At 38.7% G+C, this 17,237-nt stretch overlaps 1 protein-coding gene across 19 annotated transcripts in view; it reads right to left on the bottom strand.

Moving 5' to 3' along the window:
• The window catches only part of baiap2b (BAR/IMD domain containing adaptor protein 2b), a gene marked incomplete at its 3' end in the record, with an annotated part of 52,079 nt that extends 35,183 nt beyond the window's left edge, over positions 1–16,896 (bottom strand). For 12 of the 19 annotated variants that reach the window (XR_013819324.1, XM_079852365.1, XM_079852368.1 and 9 more), the window contains exons 1-3: positions 16,364–16,553; positions 4,406–4,481; positions 104–190 (exon numbers count right to left, since the gene is read on the bottom strand). Coding sequence is in view for 16 of the 19 variants with exons in the window: in XM_079852365.1 (XP_079708491.1) it covers positions 104–190; positions 4,406–4,481; positions 16,364–16,435 (235 nt within the window). Of the gene's footprint in view, positions 1–103; positions 191–4,405; positions 4,482–16,363 lie in introns of all 19 variants that reach the window. The other 7 variants (XR_013819325.1, XM_079852361.1, XM_079852369.1 and 4 more) reach the window with 3 other exon arrangements.
• Positions 16,897–17,237: the final 341 nt, after the last annotated feature.

Here is a 17,237-nt window from a genome sequence, read left to right as displayed (position 1 = left end):
TACTCATACATCCAAAGCCATTCACACTGAAACCATAAGTTATTCTCTTTTGCAATCCCCCTCCCAACCACAGGGGCCACTGCAGCTACAGTCTATAACTCACCAAGATCCTTAGAGCCGTGACTCTCGCTGGCCAGCTCTCCCATCCGCACCAGTGCGTCGAAGTAGCCTTTTGCTGCAAATGTCACACCTGGAAACATGGAAGCATTGGGGACATAAGAATCGGGGTTGTGCTAACTTGCTGACCCGAAGCTTCCCTTAACCCATAGGTGCAGCATCTATGAAAACAGGAGTGGTGGATGGGAAAGCTTTAAGCTCTATGTTCTATGATGTCTCGGCCAGAGAACTGGGGAGGTGGGGGTGGAGCTTGTGATTGGTGAGCAATGAATAGCAAAAGTACTATTTCTTTAAAATAATAATAATAATAATAATAAAAAAGTTTGATACCCTCCAGAACTTAACATTCACATCAGATAGCGCATTACTGAGAGCAATCACTCATTCTGTGTGAGGTCCCACCACAGGGACAGCTGTGCCTCTTCTGCATCACCATGGAAGAGAAGGGCTGGCTCTGAAACAGGCTCTCTCGGAGCCAGAGGATCATGGCAGTTTAGCGAGGCGGGAGAGTGCCAAGAAGCACAAAGTATCTTGGAGCACAGGGAAATTTAGAACCAGAAGGTACTGAGCAAGTGGTTAGCGAAGGTTAGCATGTGTAGCAGAGTAGAATAAGCCAAGTTCTGCCTTGACGTCATTTGACAGACTTCATAATTTTAAAATCAAGTAAGAATCATACAGACCGAAACAGCATATTTAATTTGATGCAAATATAAAAGGCTGTGAGAGATAGAAGTACATCCAATATGCTGAAGGATCATTGTTCACATCTAATTTTCATTGCATGTTTTTGAGGGCTTTTTGTACATTGGAAATGTTTTGTAAAGACTTTCAGTTTTCATTAGAAGAACAATCAACACCATGGTACATTTAACTATATTGCCTGAAACATATACTAAATATGCGAACACAGACATTTGTCACAATGCACGTTTATTTCGTTCATTGTTGCGTCTCTAAATCCTGCAATTCTAGGGATGCACAATGTATGTGTGCATCCTTTTTACAGACTTTTCACTTTCGTGTAGGGAGCGGCAGTATCTGACCGCACATTTACACTATATGATATTTGTTAATGACGCTCAGGATCTGTTTAGCACCAAATCCTCCGCTATCCTGTCAATCATCGCAAGCAATTTCTCAAATTCTATCAAATTAAAGCAGACTCCTGCTGCGACGCTGCAGCTTGTGCTGTATTGGAGAAGAGCAGAGGCTTTCAGTAATTGTAATATCCTTGGTCCAACTAAACTAAATGGTTTTAATTGTATTTGCGGTGTTGTGGTGGGCAAGTAATGTAATCGGTGTATGGCCAAGCACCGTGTAACTCCGGTAACACTGAATACCGCAGCAAGCCTACTGTGAATGTTCATCATTTTTACATTTTAATATGAGCTTTGTCACCATCTTTGGCATTAATCAATAAAACACTAAAAAATTAATAGCACTGTAAAACATTGTAATCTTTAGCAAATCTCAAAAATTAAAGTGTTTAGTGTTTTACTTTTAATTTATTTAGAACAAAATAGTGTAGAATTTTAATGAGTCATTTATCAGTTATCAGCCATTAAATGAAAATGCATCTTATTCATTACACAGTGAAAGTACACAAGCATTGCTTTCTCAGCGTTGCCACATGTACTTGTGTTGTAAGATCTAAGATCTGTTTCTGTTCTCTGACATTTTAAACAGACCATACTTCTGTCCCTAACAGACTTATTGACACTCACATCAAATTAAATATGCTGTATGGCCATCCCAGTTCAATGCAGATGGAGTGTTTGGGTGGAAGTGGTTAGGCTACACCAATGGCAGCCCAGTCACATATGAATGTATAGACTTATTTGCTAGTGTCCACACAAATCCCATGCTCAGGATAAGGTGCGTCCTGGTTGTGAGGGATTAGAGGGGGAAATCTGGGGGCTTTGGTGCTCCAGCGGTTAGGCTGAGTGGTGAGGGGTAAAGAAACGAGAGAGGCAGCAGAAGGAAAGAGGATTACAGAGGTCTGAAAAATAGGACAGAAAGTCTCTCCAACCATCTCTGAGGAAACACTGATCAGCCACAAGAAACAATCTAAAGTTAAAAACCACAGAAAAGCCCAATCTATACCCTGTTATCACATTGTCTATATGTGATATTCTCCTGCTTAATGCATATAGAAGTCTCCATTGATTACAGATGTTAAGGTCTTTGGCCACTAATTATTCTTATTCTAATAATTTTTCTGAAAACTTCCTGACCCTTTCAATCCTTTATTTCTAAGAATCCTCCAACATTTCCAAAAAAACAGGCAAAGGGGGAGATACTTTAGGCTTAACAGCTGCTTATGCTCAACATAATCATCTACTTTAGGGCATGCACATGGGCCTCCAAATCTGCAAGCCACTGTTGAACATTTGCAGCCAATGTTTCTTTTTTGTACTAAGATATTTCATTATCTTCAAACAATCTATGAGTTTTACTATTGATTACTTGCATTTGCCAAGCAACCCAAAAACTTGCTAACGCCCAGTGGCCACCATTTGTATCATTAGTGGGTACTGTGGAGGGTTTCCACTCTGCTGCCTGCAAGACCTGGCATATTTACAACTCCAGCAAATCCCCATGAGGGATTCTGCGAACCTCCATAGATCTACAAGGATTGGAGCACAAATCTCACACTAGTTGGGTCTATTTTTAACTTTATCTCTCAGACTTCACACTCTCGCACACATACACACACTCTCATGGTCTATCCTCCAGAGCGTTGGTCTTTTTCTTGTATTTTCTGCCTCATAAAATATTAGATGGACTCTGGAACGATGAGTGAAATTATTGGTTCTCTGCAGTTCTTGGCACAGTGCTAAAACTCTACAGGGATTTGTCCTGAAACTTCTGCCCGGTCCGTGGGCCTAAACTGAACACAGGAACACTGTATACAGACAATGTGGCACCATTATTTACCTGATTATAATGCAAATCCTAAGAGTTTAGCATCTGTTTAAAACGGTAAATCTCCGTAACAATGTAATCTAACCATAAGCAACGTTTTAAAAGGGACAAGTCATTTAAAAGTTATCTCTTTCTCTTTCAAAAATGTTTCTAACCAGCCACGATCGCGATGAGTGACACCAGATTTTGCCTGCTAGTTGTTGTTGTTGTTTTTCTTTACTGCAGCGCGCCATGTAGCCTCACACACACCGAAATCTCCCTGGACTGAAATACTACGCCTCATACATATTAAACATCAAACATGGATGAGGAGACACTGAAGAGACTGAGAATCGGATATTATATTGGATATTAAATAACAAACTGAAAAAGCATGAAAATGGTTTGTGTTCTTATTTTTATGCTTAATTGTGCACAAACGGCGGAAACTGATGTAATTGGCTGTTTTGTGATCGATTAGGTCACTTGTTTGATTTTCATCTTTAGTATGGATAGACAAACTGCTTGTCATCTTGTTGTGTCGCACCTGGTTAGGGTTTGTCAAGAGTTTTTCAAGAGTGATCGAAGTTATAAATGAGACAATGTTAGTAATTATTATTCTCAGAATAAAGCATTGTGAAAGAAGCGATGCAGTAAAGGGCATTTAAGTGTTGCATTGAACACCAAATAACTGTGCTACCTATTGTCGTTTTTGCCATACTTCGTCCTCCTTGCAGTGACATAGCATTCTTGTCCTGAATATACATCTTCCCTGTTCCCTTTTCGCTTTCTTTGCGGGACTGTGTCTGCTCCCAGAGCTCTCTCTGGCCTATTTATGCCTGTTCTCTGTTCCATTTTACTCTCCCTTCCTCCCAGTGCATATTTTTTGCTCTGAAATGCCTACGTCCTTGTCCTTGCCCAGTCAACATCTTGAAAACACACACAGAGGTCCGTACATCATCGGGTGTCATGTATGTGTTACATGTATGTGACAGCTCTGGAGATGCTACATGCATGAACCAGATGGAAGTTTAGGGGGTTTCAGGGTGCATATGGATTTAGACATGTAACATTCTATGACATTGTTAGTACGAAGGAACAGGAAGCCTTCCGCCCCACAAACATAAACATAAATTCTTAACAAACATTTAACAAACATTTAAACAACATTCTACTAGATTTCTATAAAATAATTTGATTGGAGTTTTTATATTAGTCGTGAATGTGTATGCAACCAAGGAGTGTCAAGGAGCGGAGCTCCCTATAAAGCATGAATTTCAAGCAATTTCTTCTCATAAATTAAAGCAGACCAATGAAACAAGAGCTTGAATAGCTGGCTCATTGCCTGCAAGAGTGATAATGAACAAGCCGCTGATGTACTCACTGGAGAGGGCCTTCTCATAAGTCTTCCCCATGGCAACAAAGTTCCTCAAGCAAGGGTTGAACTGCTCCATGATGGACTGAAATAGAAATAGCACAGCTTTAGTCAGCACAACAGCAACAGTTTAACAGGCATACTCGCCACTAGCAAGAACATCAGTGGGACAAACACAAAAAGTTTAATGGGAGGTCACATCTTTAAGGATGCAGATAATCGACAGGTGAACTTCTAATTCTAAGTCTCAACTCCATATTACAATAAAATTTCTGTCTGTTGATGCAGTGCATGTGCAGATACGAGAAAGATGGATATAGAGAGAGAGGGAGCCAGAGCTCTCACGCCCCCACTTTTCAGAACACTCTCATTAGTGGGACTTGGAAGGCATCATGCCAGTTGGGATTTGCCGTTCTATTGTTGCTGTGAGCACAGAATTGTGGGAATATGTGGAGATCTACCCACAGCCTGACTCACCTAATCCAACATTAAGAGTTGCCCTTTAAAATCTATTCATTTTCTATTGAAACTCCTTATTGACCTCATCCTCTTTTTAAAAGAGCTTCGCTGCTCCATTCAAAGTAAAATCTCTCAACTTGACGAATTTGTTCTGAGCAAGTTTGCCCCAATGTCCCATTGTTCCTGTTTTTAAAGGCTTTATCACAGCTTCCAAAATAGTAGGGCGACATATAAAGAGACAGAAAAAGGGTTCAAAATAGTATACCGGGAGACAGAATCTAGGAAAGCCAAGAAGAGCAGAGGATGTAAAAAAAAAACAACCAGCAATAAAGCACTGTCCAACACAAATACTGTGGCAGCTATGGAGAGAGAATGAAGCTATGTGAATGAAAGTCTCCACTCTGGGTTTTAGAGAATTGGAGTGAAGTTGTTTATGTGATTAATTAAGGTCGACGGTAAACTGATTTCTTGGGAATATACGAAATCCCCGCCACCCTATGCTCCAGTTACAATGAAAGCAGGTTTCCAGTGAAAATGAGGACAAAGGCAGAATGTATTTTTTTTTTCTGCAGAGAAAATTGTGATTTAGAGGTCTTGAGGAATTGACTGTTAAAAAAATTAAATAAAAAAAATACCTCAAAGAGCATGCAATTAATAACATTTATAGCGAACTAGTAAAAGGACAATATATCTAACTACGCTAGTTTATCAGATGCTTTGGCTCTTTAGATAACAGCCATTGGCAAATCTCTACGCCCACTAGGCCAATTAACAGAATTGCAGATTAGCCATTTTTCAATATTTGTCTGTAAATTTATTGTGTAAATATTCTTTCAAATAAATGTTTCATTTCAATCTTTGCCAAACTTGCACTAACAGCTAAACAATGAGGAAGATGAGCAAGAAAGAGACAAGGCAACTAAATCAGCTCCAAGTGAATCATTCATAAACCTCCTTGTCTTTCTCTCACTGTCACGTCTTATCTAACACAACATCTCAACTCACAATTATTTCTTATGTAATTCATCATCTGCTGCATGCAATCATACAGCAGAGTCTGTCCAGGGGTAGTAATCTTCATTATTAAGTCTTTAAAAAGGAAAAAGGAAACACAGACCAACAAATAAACACCAACAAAAGAGATGAGATCAAATAAAGGCACAGGAGAAATTCTTGGTTGGATGCAAAGCAAGCACAGCTGGCATGTTTTCATCAAGGAAGGAATTACACAATCATAGTGTGATGGATCTCACTGCACCACATGCCTAAGAGATGAGAGTGTATGATCATATGACTGAGGTGAAATGTGTGACTGGTATTCATGCAAGGACCAGTGAAGCTTTTGCATGTCAAGTTTTGGTGAAAAACAATGGTGACGTGATTTCATCATTTTAAAACCCATTTATGATCAGTATAATGTCCAGAATGCATTGCAAAAATATCCAGAATGCATTGCAAACCTTTTAATCTCATCTTTTCTATGTGGACCAAGCCAATAAATTTAACCAAACTGCTTTTCCTCTCCTCAACATTTCCCACAAAGCTCCGTCCTAAAGAAATCAGTATTATACATGAACCAGTGCCAAGCTGATGTCCACCCAACATTTAATCATTAAAAGCATTAAAAAACACACCGCTGGGAAAACTTTCTTTCCTTGATTAGTCCCACAGCAATCAATCTAGGTTTAACAAGCATGAACGAGAGCAACCAAACCCCCGATAAGGGTGTCTCTGCCAGACACTAAACACAGATTACCATGTGAATTTCCCAGCACTTCATTACAGACATGTTCATTAGAATGTAATTAATAGTCTTAACTAATGAGCAAGATTTTATATTGATGCATATTCAATCAGCTGGACTGCCAGTTCAAAAACTGCTGAGGGGAATTTTATGCTCCCCGCTGAAATGAAGGTGTGCACTGCATACATTACAGTATAAAGTACAGAACTAGATATGCATGGTTTCGTTAGATAATACAAATGCTCACCGAAGAAGAGAGTGTATAATTTTCCCTTTTTTATAAAATAGTGCAGAGGATCAAATGAAGCACCATTTCCACAGTCCATTAACAGATAGCCTATCCAACCACATCAGCACAAATGTACAGCATTTGTGGCAAAAATGTTCAGTGCATCAATTCTGTTTCCACTTTTATTTAACTTTACCCTGAGAATGCCTTGATAAAGCAACTAAAGCATGAGTCCCTGCCTCAGATTTTCTCTGTGCACATGCACACAGACTGGCTTTGTCATGGTAATACATTGAGAATGGTTAGTATTTGTTGAACAAGCAAGGTTGTAAACTTGCCTTATTTACCACAAACACACCCTTATATCATCAAACCTGTATATACCTGCTACAACACAAGCCTGTGATGTGAAACTATTGCTGCAGTCTCAGACAGCTTGGAGCAGATTGATGAATTTAATCAACTCTTATGTCAGTGTGTGTGTGTGTGTGTGTGTGTGTGTGTGTGTGTGTGTGTGTGTGTGTGTGTGTGTGTGTGTGTGTGTGTGTGTGTGTGTGTGTGTGTGTGTGTGTGTGTGTGTGTGTGTGTGTGTGTGTGTGTGTGTGTCCTATAACAATCTATGCTTCAGTGTCAGGTGGGTGCACAAGTGCCCGTTTTCATCTTTATGTCGTCAACATACACAGCAAAACATAGTTAAAACAGCCGTGTGTCCGGCCACTGATGTGAGTTGCAGAATTGCAGTCTGGCAAAAGCTTCCTGCTGTTCAGCGTTATGTAATGCTCTTGAGTCCTACGGCCTCAGGACAACTGAGTAGCGAAATGGATAATGATGATGTATATTAATCAGTGAGTCTGAACAGGTTTTTGAACCCAAATGTCAGGGGTTGATTTTTAACGGCTAACCTTCTGTTCAAAGCATTGCATTACACTGTCCATTAATTGTATTATTCTGTGCTGGAAATAAACTAAAAATAAATTCTAAAATGATACAACTTATTAGAATGATACACAGTTGGCCTCAAAAAGTATTTGTACACTTGCGTCACACTGTATAAATGTCACTGCATGACATTCATACATTTTTAAATGTGGCTTAAAACTATTGGGACCACTATAAATCCAAATTGATAAATCTGCAACTTTATGCCAATATTCAGCAAGTATATAGAGAACAACGAACTAAACGTGGGCAGGGAAGATTCACTCGCTAAATAACTGAGCTCAAGGTGACCCAGGCTTGCATTTTTCCAACTGGAGACATTTTCGCTTGTTCAGAAAGACCACTTGCACCCTGAAACACTATCATTTACATATTGTAAGATTACCTAAACAAAACTTTTCAGCTTTGTCACAAACTCAGACACTTTTTCTAAGAGATGTAAAAACAATAGGCAATTCACGCACCTCCTACATCCATGTAATCTACAGAAACTTCATGTGTGATGTTTGTACATATTACATGTGTGTATTTAAACCACATAAACGCTTCTTTATCATGCAAAATGATTCCTTACCATATACATACATTTTGTTCTATATCTACCCATCTACGTTTCTACTCATCTACGTATCTACCCATCTATTTATCTATTGTATACTTACATATGTTGTTCTGTTCCAATATATTTAAAGTCAGAAATAAATGATAATTCACCCTATGCATTTTTAAAAAGCATGTTAATGACTTTATTGTAACTAAAATCATATTTATTTTCTTTCTTTTTTTAAACATAATTCTTAATCATAATATCACAACTCGATCTTCCGGTGAAACAACAAGACTTCTCTCAGCCGATTCTCCATCCAATCAACAATAGATGTAAAGAACCTAGTCCGACCCCTACATTTTTTTCTATTTAGATTTCTTTCGAATGTATGTCACAATCTGGTGTTACTTCCATTTCATCACGACTTTGAAGGATTGGAATTTAACAATTTACTTCCTAAAAACTATAAGACTCTCTGTTGCTCCACACACACACACACAATCCTAGCTTCAAGACAACACTGACTCCAGATCAATTTTACCATTTTGTTACACTACGACACTAACAGCAAGAGTATTCGGCCCTGATATGGGATATCTTCCCTCCAGCTTCCCACATGGACAAAGATCTTTCCGTGTCCACTGCGGATGCTGCATGTCATTTAGTTACAGCTGTCTCACTCCTACAAGCCGCCCTGGTGCTCATCTTACCAATTTACATTTCAGATGAGCTGCTGTCTGTGTACGTGCGTGGGTGTATGTGTGCCTGTGCGAGTTCACCGTGAACATCAGCACTGCGTGTGCATCCCACTTCAGAGTGAGCTTGGAGAGGTGAGATAGAGAGAGAATGACTTCCTTGCCCATATATGGTTGTGTCGGAATTCCCCCGCATTACTCTCTGCTACAGTGTATTCCTATTCCCTGCACGTTTGGATCATACCATCTGATCGCAGCAGGAGGGGGAGTTTGTGCAGCTAAAGCTCATTACCTTTGACTGATGGAACACTGTGTCCCCCTTCGTTCCATCACCTTAATTCATTCACAGAATCGACAATGAGAAATTAGTGAATCGCAATTTCAATTTCAGTGCAATGAGACAATGATGAATACAACTGAGATGCATGTGCTGGTGCATGTGCCTATGTATAATAAATGTATTTAATGGGGGCTGTGTGTGGGTGGGTTCAAGCACACGGACACGGTTTTGTCTTCCTGCTGATGTACTCTCCCATGAGATCTTGGTTGAAATGTCACTGCAAAGATTCCTGCATTTCCAAATGATCTCCTCCTGTCTCACACACACACACACATATGCGTCAAATCATTCCTCTTCCATTCACCTTCAATCAATGTTTCTCATTCTATTGTTTTTCTTCCTCTTTTCCTCTTGACTGTTAAAGACACAATAATCAAATGAAGAAGAAAAAAAAGAAATTATATTTTGCAATGAATAAAAGAAAGCAAATTTTAGGTTGAGATTTAATAATAATTTATCTTTATTTAATAATATATTTTTTTCAGCAGAGTATTTTAAAATGTTCACAATACAATAGGCTACCTAGAATTGGAAGTAATGGTATGCGAAATATAATTTATTTTTTTATGGGTGAAATATAAAATGAATATTCCCAGACATTCCTTGACAATTTACATTCACTCTGTTAGACTGCTACCACATCACTTGCAGTGCAGATTTGCTTTTTTTTTTTTTTTGGGGATGATCAAGACAAATATAGAATATCTTCACTGTAACCTACACATTTGTGCATCAAGGATATTTTAATAGGTTTCTCTCATTCCTTGCCAATTCCATCCACCATCCTTAAACCACTCTGCCTGGCAGGCATGACAGTAGTATATTTGCCCTGCTGTCTATTCATAACAGGCATGACAGAAACAGACTCCTCTTTACAATATCCATCATGGCAGCCAAAAGACCACATTAGCCCATGGAGTGGAATGAGGGGGACGGAGCCAAAATATTGTCACAAAAGCAGATCACCTTTGGGTTTGAGACAAAGATATCACAGCCTTGTGATTAAATGTCAAAAGAGATGTATTCATACATACTGTATCTAAGGACCAAAATATCAATATCATAGACATGGAAGTGGGCTCTTTCAGTAAGAAACAGTTTGCACAGACCACCGCTAATTTTCTTTAGAAAATTTTAAGTCTAGTTATGCTAATATAGTTACTTTGCAGATCTGTCTAAGCAATGTGTACCATTAGATATTTTCTATCAATAAATCTGGAGTGGATTTCAACATCAAGCTGCTGAGATACAAACAATTATAAAAGAATTCATTAGAGCACACAGATGTCTCTGTTTAGCGCTCCAGGAGTATATCTGTGTGATTTGTCTGAAGTACAAAAACATTTTGTGCCTATGAGAACATGATAATCTGATGATGCGCTGCTGGCAAAATAAAATCTTTTCCTCCTCTTTTTCTCATTCACTCTTTCATCATCACTGACATTCAAGCAGCTGGCCAGCCTCTCACCTACAAATCACACAGAGACAACAGTGCAGTCTCTCTCTCTCCATCTGGATGCATTGCACACATAAAACTATTTAATCTGGTTACCTTAGCTTTAACCATAAGACATATACGTGTCTATTACTAGCTATATTTAGAAGAAAACCAATACATTCACAGCCAATCTACTGTGAAAACATATTTTCAATGTAGAAAAGCAACAACACAGGTCACTGTGGAGTTCGGCTTTAGCCAAGAGTCCAGAAAGCAGGACATAAATTAATCATTAAAACATGGCATTATGATTTAAGTCAGTACGTGGCCATCTGTAAATACCAGGTTTTTGCATAAAGTCATAAGCTTTGCCCTTTTCAGAAGCTTTTGTGATCTACTTGTCTCAACTAAGAATCCCATTCCCTTCAGAGGTACCACAGGCACAGACAGTCAAAAAACACAAACGCAAACACACAGTCCAACAGCTTTCGTCCAACATGCTGTTAAGCTACCATCTGTCTTCTATCTGACAGCTTACAGCACAAAAACAAACAAACAAAAAATTTAGGACAGATTTTTAATGACATCTATATTCTTTTAAGGCTCTCTAGATGACTTGAAGTAAGATAAAAGGAAAAGTTGAAACTAGGACTTGTTATATAATGCCAAAGGGATGCATACTGTGCCACTAATTGCTATGCATATGAAATGGGTAATCAAAACAGAGAGAAAACCCAACTGACCTCACCCAAAACTCATAGCAAGATTATAAAGAAATCCCCGCTCCGCCCTGAAAATCCACTTCATTTCATTGATAACCCACAGCTAAACACAAAACAAACACACACACACACAGATAATGTTGATTTTGGAACGAGGTAGAGATCCATCAAACAAAGGAGCTTTGGGTGGATATAAGCACTGTTTCGTTGTGTTTACATACACAAGGTGACACAAAGGTGACAGTTTTACCAGTCGGACTCTCGCCTATTCAGCACCACTTTCATTAATGGCATGACCCCAAAGGGACAGTGAGTTTAAATCAGGGGTGTCAAACTCAGGTCCTGCAGAGTTCATCTGAACCAGCTAATCAAGGTCTACAGGATTACTAGAAACTTCCAGGCAGGTGTTTTGGACAGTTTGACACATGTGGTTTAAATTATGACAAAAAATATTAGTAAATTGAACAGAATTCTAACAGACTTAACTTCCCATAACTCCTGTTTGGAAGTACAACATACCTCTTAAGACAAACAACACAAGAGCATAATTCAGCCTGATATCTATACATCAAAGAAGTGAGACCCAGCATGAGGGCAGTTCAAGCGTGGACATGTGGTCAGGTTGTGGGCAGTGCAGCGTGGTACGAAGGAAACAGCCTCCAACAGATGACAATATCTCTGAGGTCTGACTGTCCTACTCACCGTGGGCACACACAAAGTTGAACTCACACACAAACCCTACGCCTTTGGCAGAGGCACATTCGCACAATCAGACTGTTGGTCTGCGAGACACTACCCACACACACACACACACACACACACAGAGGCACATGCACATACTGACACACATAATCCATTGGCCCGTGAGACACTGCCCACACACACTGGCAGATGCAAGCTGAGTCACTCGTAAGTGCAGACGGGTGGATTCGAGCTCCCAGGGTCCTGTGAGATTACTAAGCAGCTGCCTGGTGTACACACAAACATACATCGACATGCTCCCAAAATCACAAATGAAGTTGGACAAAAGAAATTGCCATCAGATCCAGTTTTACATGAGATACGTTACATGGAACTCCATTGAAAGATTTGCAAATTTCCAAAAAATTGGCAGGCTTGTCATTCACCAAGTTCTACACAAGCTTTGTGCCGTCTGTATTGATTAAACAGTTTGGTCATATTTTACAAATAATAGTGTAGTACATCTCCATTCAAAACATTTTAGCAAATTTAAATAAATTTCATAGATTTCTCCCCCACAATCAGTGTAGAAAAATGCAGAAAAAGTAAAAAAAAAGGCATTAAAAAGACAGCTATGCAGTCTCATGAATCTAAAAGAGTGTTTCTCAACTAGATTGGGACATTAAGTAGCAACCTGACACATTAGCAAAATTGTTTATTATTAACAACTTGCAAAATTATAAACAAGGCATATGCTGAATGGGACAACTGAAAATGTGCAATATTTCAAAGTAACCAAACACACTGAAGTCAGCACGAACCATGCTATTCTAGTATTCTAGTTCAAGACAAGTGAACCATTAAAAAGAAGGTTCACTTGGACTAGAATTTTAGAAAAGTTTGTTCATGGTTTGAGGAATCGAGGATAAAGGAAGTAACCTGTACATGTTGGCGGTAAATTAACCTGTAGCAAAATACTAATCACCAAAATTATTTTTTTACCAAATATATATTTTTAAAAACGATGTTTGGGTAATTAAATTTGGTTAATTGGGTAATTGAGCTTGGTATTATGTTCAGGGTGTCATGTTCTCAGGTGATAAATTAAACAAGTTGTATTAAAGTTCTTCGGCAATGAGCCGACTCTCTATATTTCAGCCAAACAATTCTTACTGTTGCTATTCTATCATCCTTTTCGGTCACAGTGAAGAGCGTCCACACATTGATATGTTCACCTGTTGTACCTTATGTTTACCTTATCCACTTTGTGTGCACAGTAAAGACACTGACACGGAAAATGCGTCATCAGGGAAGCACTAATTAAACATCATAGTTTCGGTCAATGGTTTCAGTCCTTCCAAACTGTTTGGCCAAAAACGGAAAATTAACAACTTCTTTTTTTTCTCTCTTTCTGCCAAATATTTTAAGTTGCCAAAATTTCAGTGCATCACTACAAAATACTGTAGAGTTTATGTATCCAACAACAAAAGATACATAAGATAATGTTACATTGCATCTTTTTGAATTTAACAAGGTTTTACCATGCTGTCTGTCATAAAACAGACCTGCGACCTAATTCTGGATCACGACCCCTCAGTTGAGAATCACTGAAGTGAAAGATGATGCCTGATGATGTCAAATGGCCCACTACTTTGTTCTTCTATCTGTGAGTGCTGTTTACTGCTCCACTGCATCCGCTGTCTCTTTATTTCTTATAATAGAGAACCCCACTGCGGCCTCGCAATACCCATAATTATAGAAATCACAGAGACTAAAGAAGCCAAGAGACCCAATGAGGAATGAATATTCTCCCACTTATAGTCTGAAAGGACAAAACAACCTCAATGCTCAAATCTAAAGGTAACACAGGCCATGACTTGAGTTCCCACTTCTCAACCCTCATACACTTAATACAATATACGCTACAGGATATCGAATTAATGATATAATGAGGTTTAAAGTCATTATTCTTGGAGATAATTACTTTCTAAAATGTCTTTTTGAAGTAGTCAATTTTATAAATTATGACTTCATCCTGCTTAAAATCATCCTATCTATGAGAACATTGGTAATGCGTAAGCTTGATGTCTTTAGTTAATCCTGAAACAATCAATCAAGTACAATCCAGCAGAGAAAAAAAAGTCGAAATTTTCATCAAGGGTCATAATAAAAACATTGGAGATGGTTTCACTGTAAATACTCTGAAACTTCTGCCATCGACAAGAAGATAACACTAATGCATGCAAAATAATCCTGAAGGAGGATTACGTGGTCAAGAAACGTCCAGTTATTAAACTAAAGCTTTTCTTTTGGCCGGTTACACAACTTCTCCAAGCTCATGAAAAATGTATCTCCATTAGTAAGACTTGCAGTAGAAGAGAAATAACTACCTCCTTTAGGACTCGAGATATTATCATGACCTCATTTTGACCAAGTTAGAGCAGCTTTCCTGTTCGTTCACATACTGTTTGCTGCAGGTTCTCATTTCCTCATAAGCACACATGATGTACATGTGACTAATCATGTTTTTCCAAAGCCTGCAATTAAAACTACCATACATATCCAACCAGAGGAAACAAGAATCCTAATATCCATCTACTATTAGTGATGACTGATATCCAAAAAGACCACTAAAATGCATTTACACATTGTGTATATATTACTATATATCAAATTTGAAAAAGTATATAACATGCAGTGTGACATACATAGTAAGTTAATCTAAACCTATTTACTGCTGATGTTTGTTCACAAGCTTTACTCAACTAAAATAATTATCCAATACATATTTTCCTAATTTTTATACAATTACCATACATAAAAATGTTTTGACCTCATATTATTTACTATTTGTTCATTTCAAAATTAATGTCACACTGCAGGACTACTTAACTGTAAAAAAAAAAAAAAAAGTAAAAGGTCATTTAAAAAGAAGAAATCCTTGCTATTGTGAATGCTTTTGTATACCTGTGACGCCTTATTTTCACATATCACATTAAAATACTGGCATTAAAAAAGGTGCACTTGCAACAATGTAAGTAATATAAGTTGCAATATTCTGCAGTTTCCTCTGAACCCAAAGAAAAGTTAAAAGTTCGGAAAAATGCCATCCCTGCCCAAGTAATAATAATGTCCCTTCCTTCTCTAGCCAAGGATATTAGCTCCATGGGTTGGAATTAACAGCCTAAACATTAAAGTCCCTTAACAGATGTCTGCAGGATTGGACTAACACGCTTCACTGGGTCAGCCTCAGCAGCCACCAAGGTTTAGTTTGGTGAGTCAGGTGGTTTCAAAGAGGTAGCCTACGCTACAACAGACGTGAGCTCCACCAGGGAAAAGCTGGCAGAGAAAAGAAGTAAATGTACGTTTCTATCGTATGCGCGTGCAGTGGGGAACCATGGAAGTGTGTTAGTCGCTCTTTCCTGTAGGGACTCAGATATGCTCCATCTGTTTTACACAATCAGCTTCATACCACATTACAAACCGAGAACTCATTTAGAGCAAAACCAACCCTAAGTTACAAACAGGGCAAACATTTACATATTAAGCTTTTCACAAATTCCAAACATGAAAGAACAACAACACTAGAGGAAAATCCACAAAAGTAGCCTAAACTCTTGAAACATAGTTATGCTCTTCACAAGTGATGAAATCAAACTATAAGTGCCCGAAACTCACTTGTCTACCAGTGAGTTGACAGGTTCAAGTATTTGGCTAAACTGGTTCTACACTGAAACCAGATATTTCTGCCTTTACGTACATGAGCCTCTACTCTGCATCATTTAAAGGAATAGTTCACTAACATGATTTCTGTCATAATCTAGTCTCAGTCACTATTCATTTTCATTGTAAAAGATGCTATGTAAGTGAATAGTGACTGAGGCTGTCAGTCCCTCACGATCTCTATTTGGGTCCCAGAATTGAAAGTGACAGGTTTGGAACAACATGAGGGTAAATGATGACAGAACGTTCATTTTTGGGTGAACTGTCCCTTTAAGCAAGTTATTAATCAGCAAGTAACTTTAAAAGAGAAAACCTTTGCATTTACATTTTATATCAAGTTTACAATATACATAAATCTAACAGAGAATACATAAATTACAACCAATGCAGTGTAATTACAAATATAAAACTATATAAATCTGCCTATACAATAATAACAGTGAAACTCACCTTATAGACATTCTCCGTTATACGGTGCACCTCATCGGTCCGGGACATTTTGGAAGCTTGAGTCAGAACCATAGACGAGAATTTTAATTTCTACTGCAGGAAAATGTTTCCGAGAAAACACGGGAGGAGGAGGAGGAGGAGGAAGAAGAAGAAGAAGAGGAGACACTGTATCGTTCAAACAGAGAGTGTCAGAGGCTGAGGAGGATGCGGGAGCTTTTATATGGAACTCTCTCACTGATGCCCACGCGCAGCCGCCGGAGTGGCGGGAATCCACCGTACGCGTTCATCCTCGTCACTGGAACATGCGCTTGATATTCCAACGGACTCCGCCTCTCCTCTTCACCTTCTACGCTGCGAATGCGGCGCGACGCGACAAAAGAGCTTTATTTCTTGGTTTTAACAGAAGCGTTCGCGTTACTACATAACGCGGGCAGTGAAAGAGCTGCAGTCAGATGTGAAACCATTTATTACAACATTACGTCGCGTGCTTGCAAAGAGTGTGTTATCATAATTGCAGCGCTCATGTTTTGCGCGTCGTTACGCTGTGTAGAGGGGTGTCAGGAACAGTCTGTCCTTTGGATATGGATAGCCTACCATATGTTCAAAATCGCCCCCTAAACCCTCATTCTCCTATAACCTATTTCATTATAGGCCATCACTTTAGGGAATGAAAAAAAACGATTGCGCCGGAAGGGTTGCCGCTTTTGCATCGTTTGTGCTTGCTGTTTAATAATCATTTGAAACTTAGCAAATTGGCAGCTAAAGTAGGCTAGTAATGAAGATCTATATTGAACTCTGTCATGGAAACTAGCATAAACCAATTAAACAATGTAATAATCAATTAAAAAGGAAATGAATTATACTGTATTATATT

The sequence above is a fragment of the Squalius cephalus genome, assembly GCF_949319135.1.
Source record: "Squalius cephalus genome assembly, chromosome: 19".
In the NCBI taxonomy this organism is placed as follows: Eukaryota; Metazoa; Chordata; class Actinopteri; order Cypriniformes; family Leuciscidae; genus Squalius; species Squalius cephalus.
Note: the sequence above shows the minus strand (reverse complement) of the source record. Positions and strands in the feature narration are given on the sequence as shown.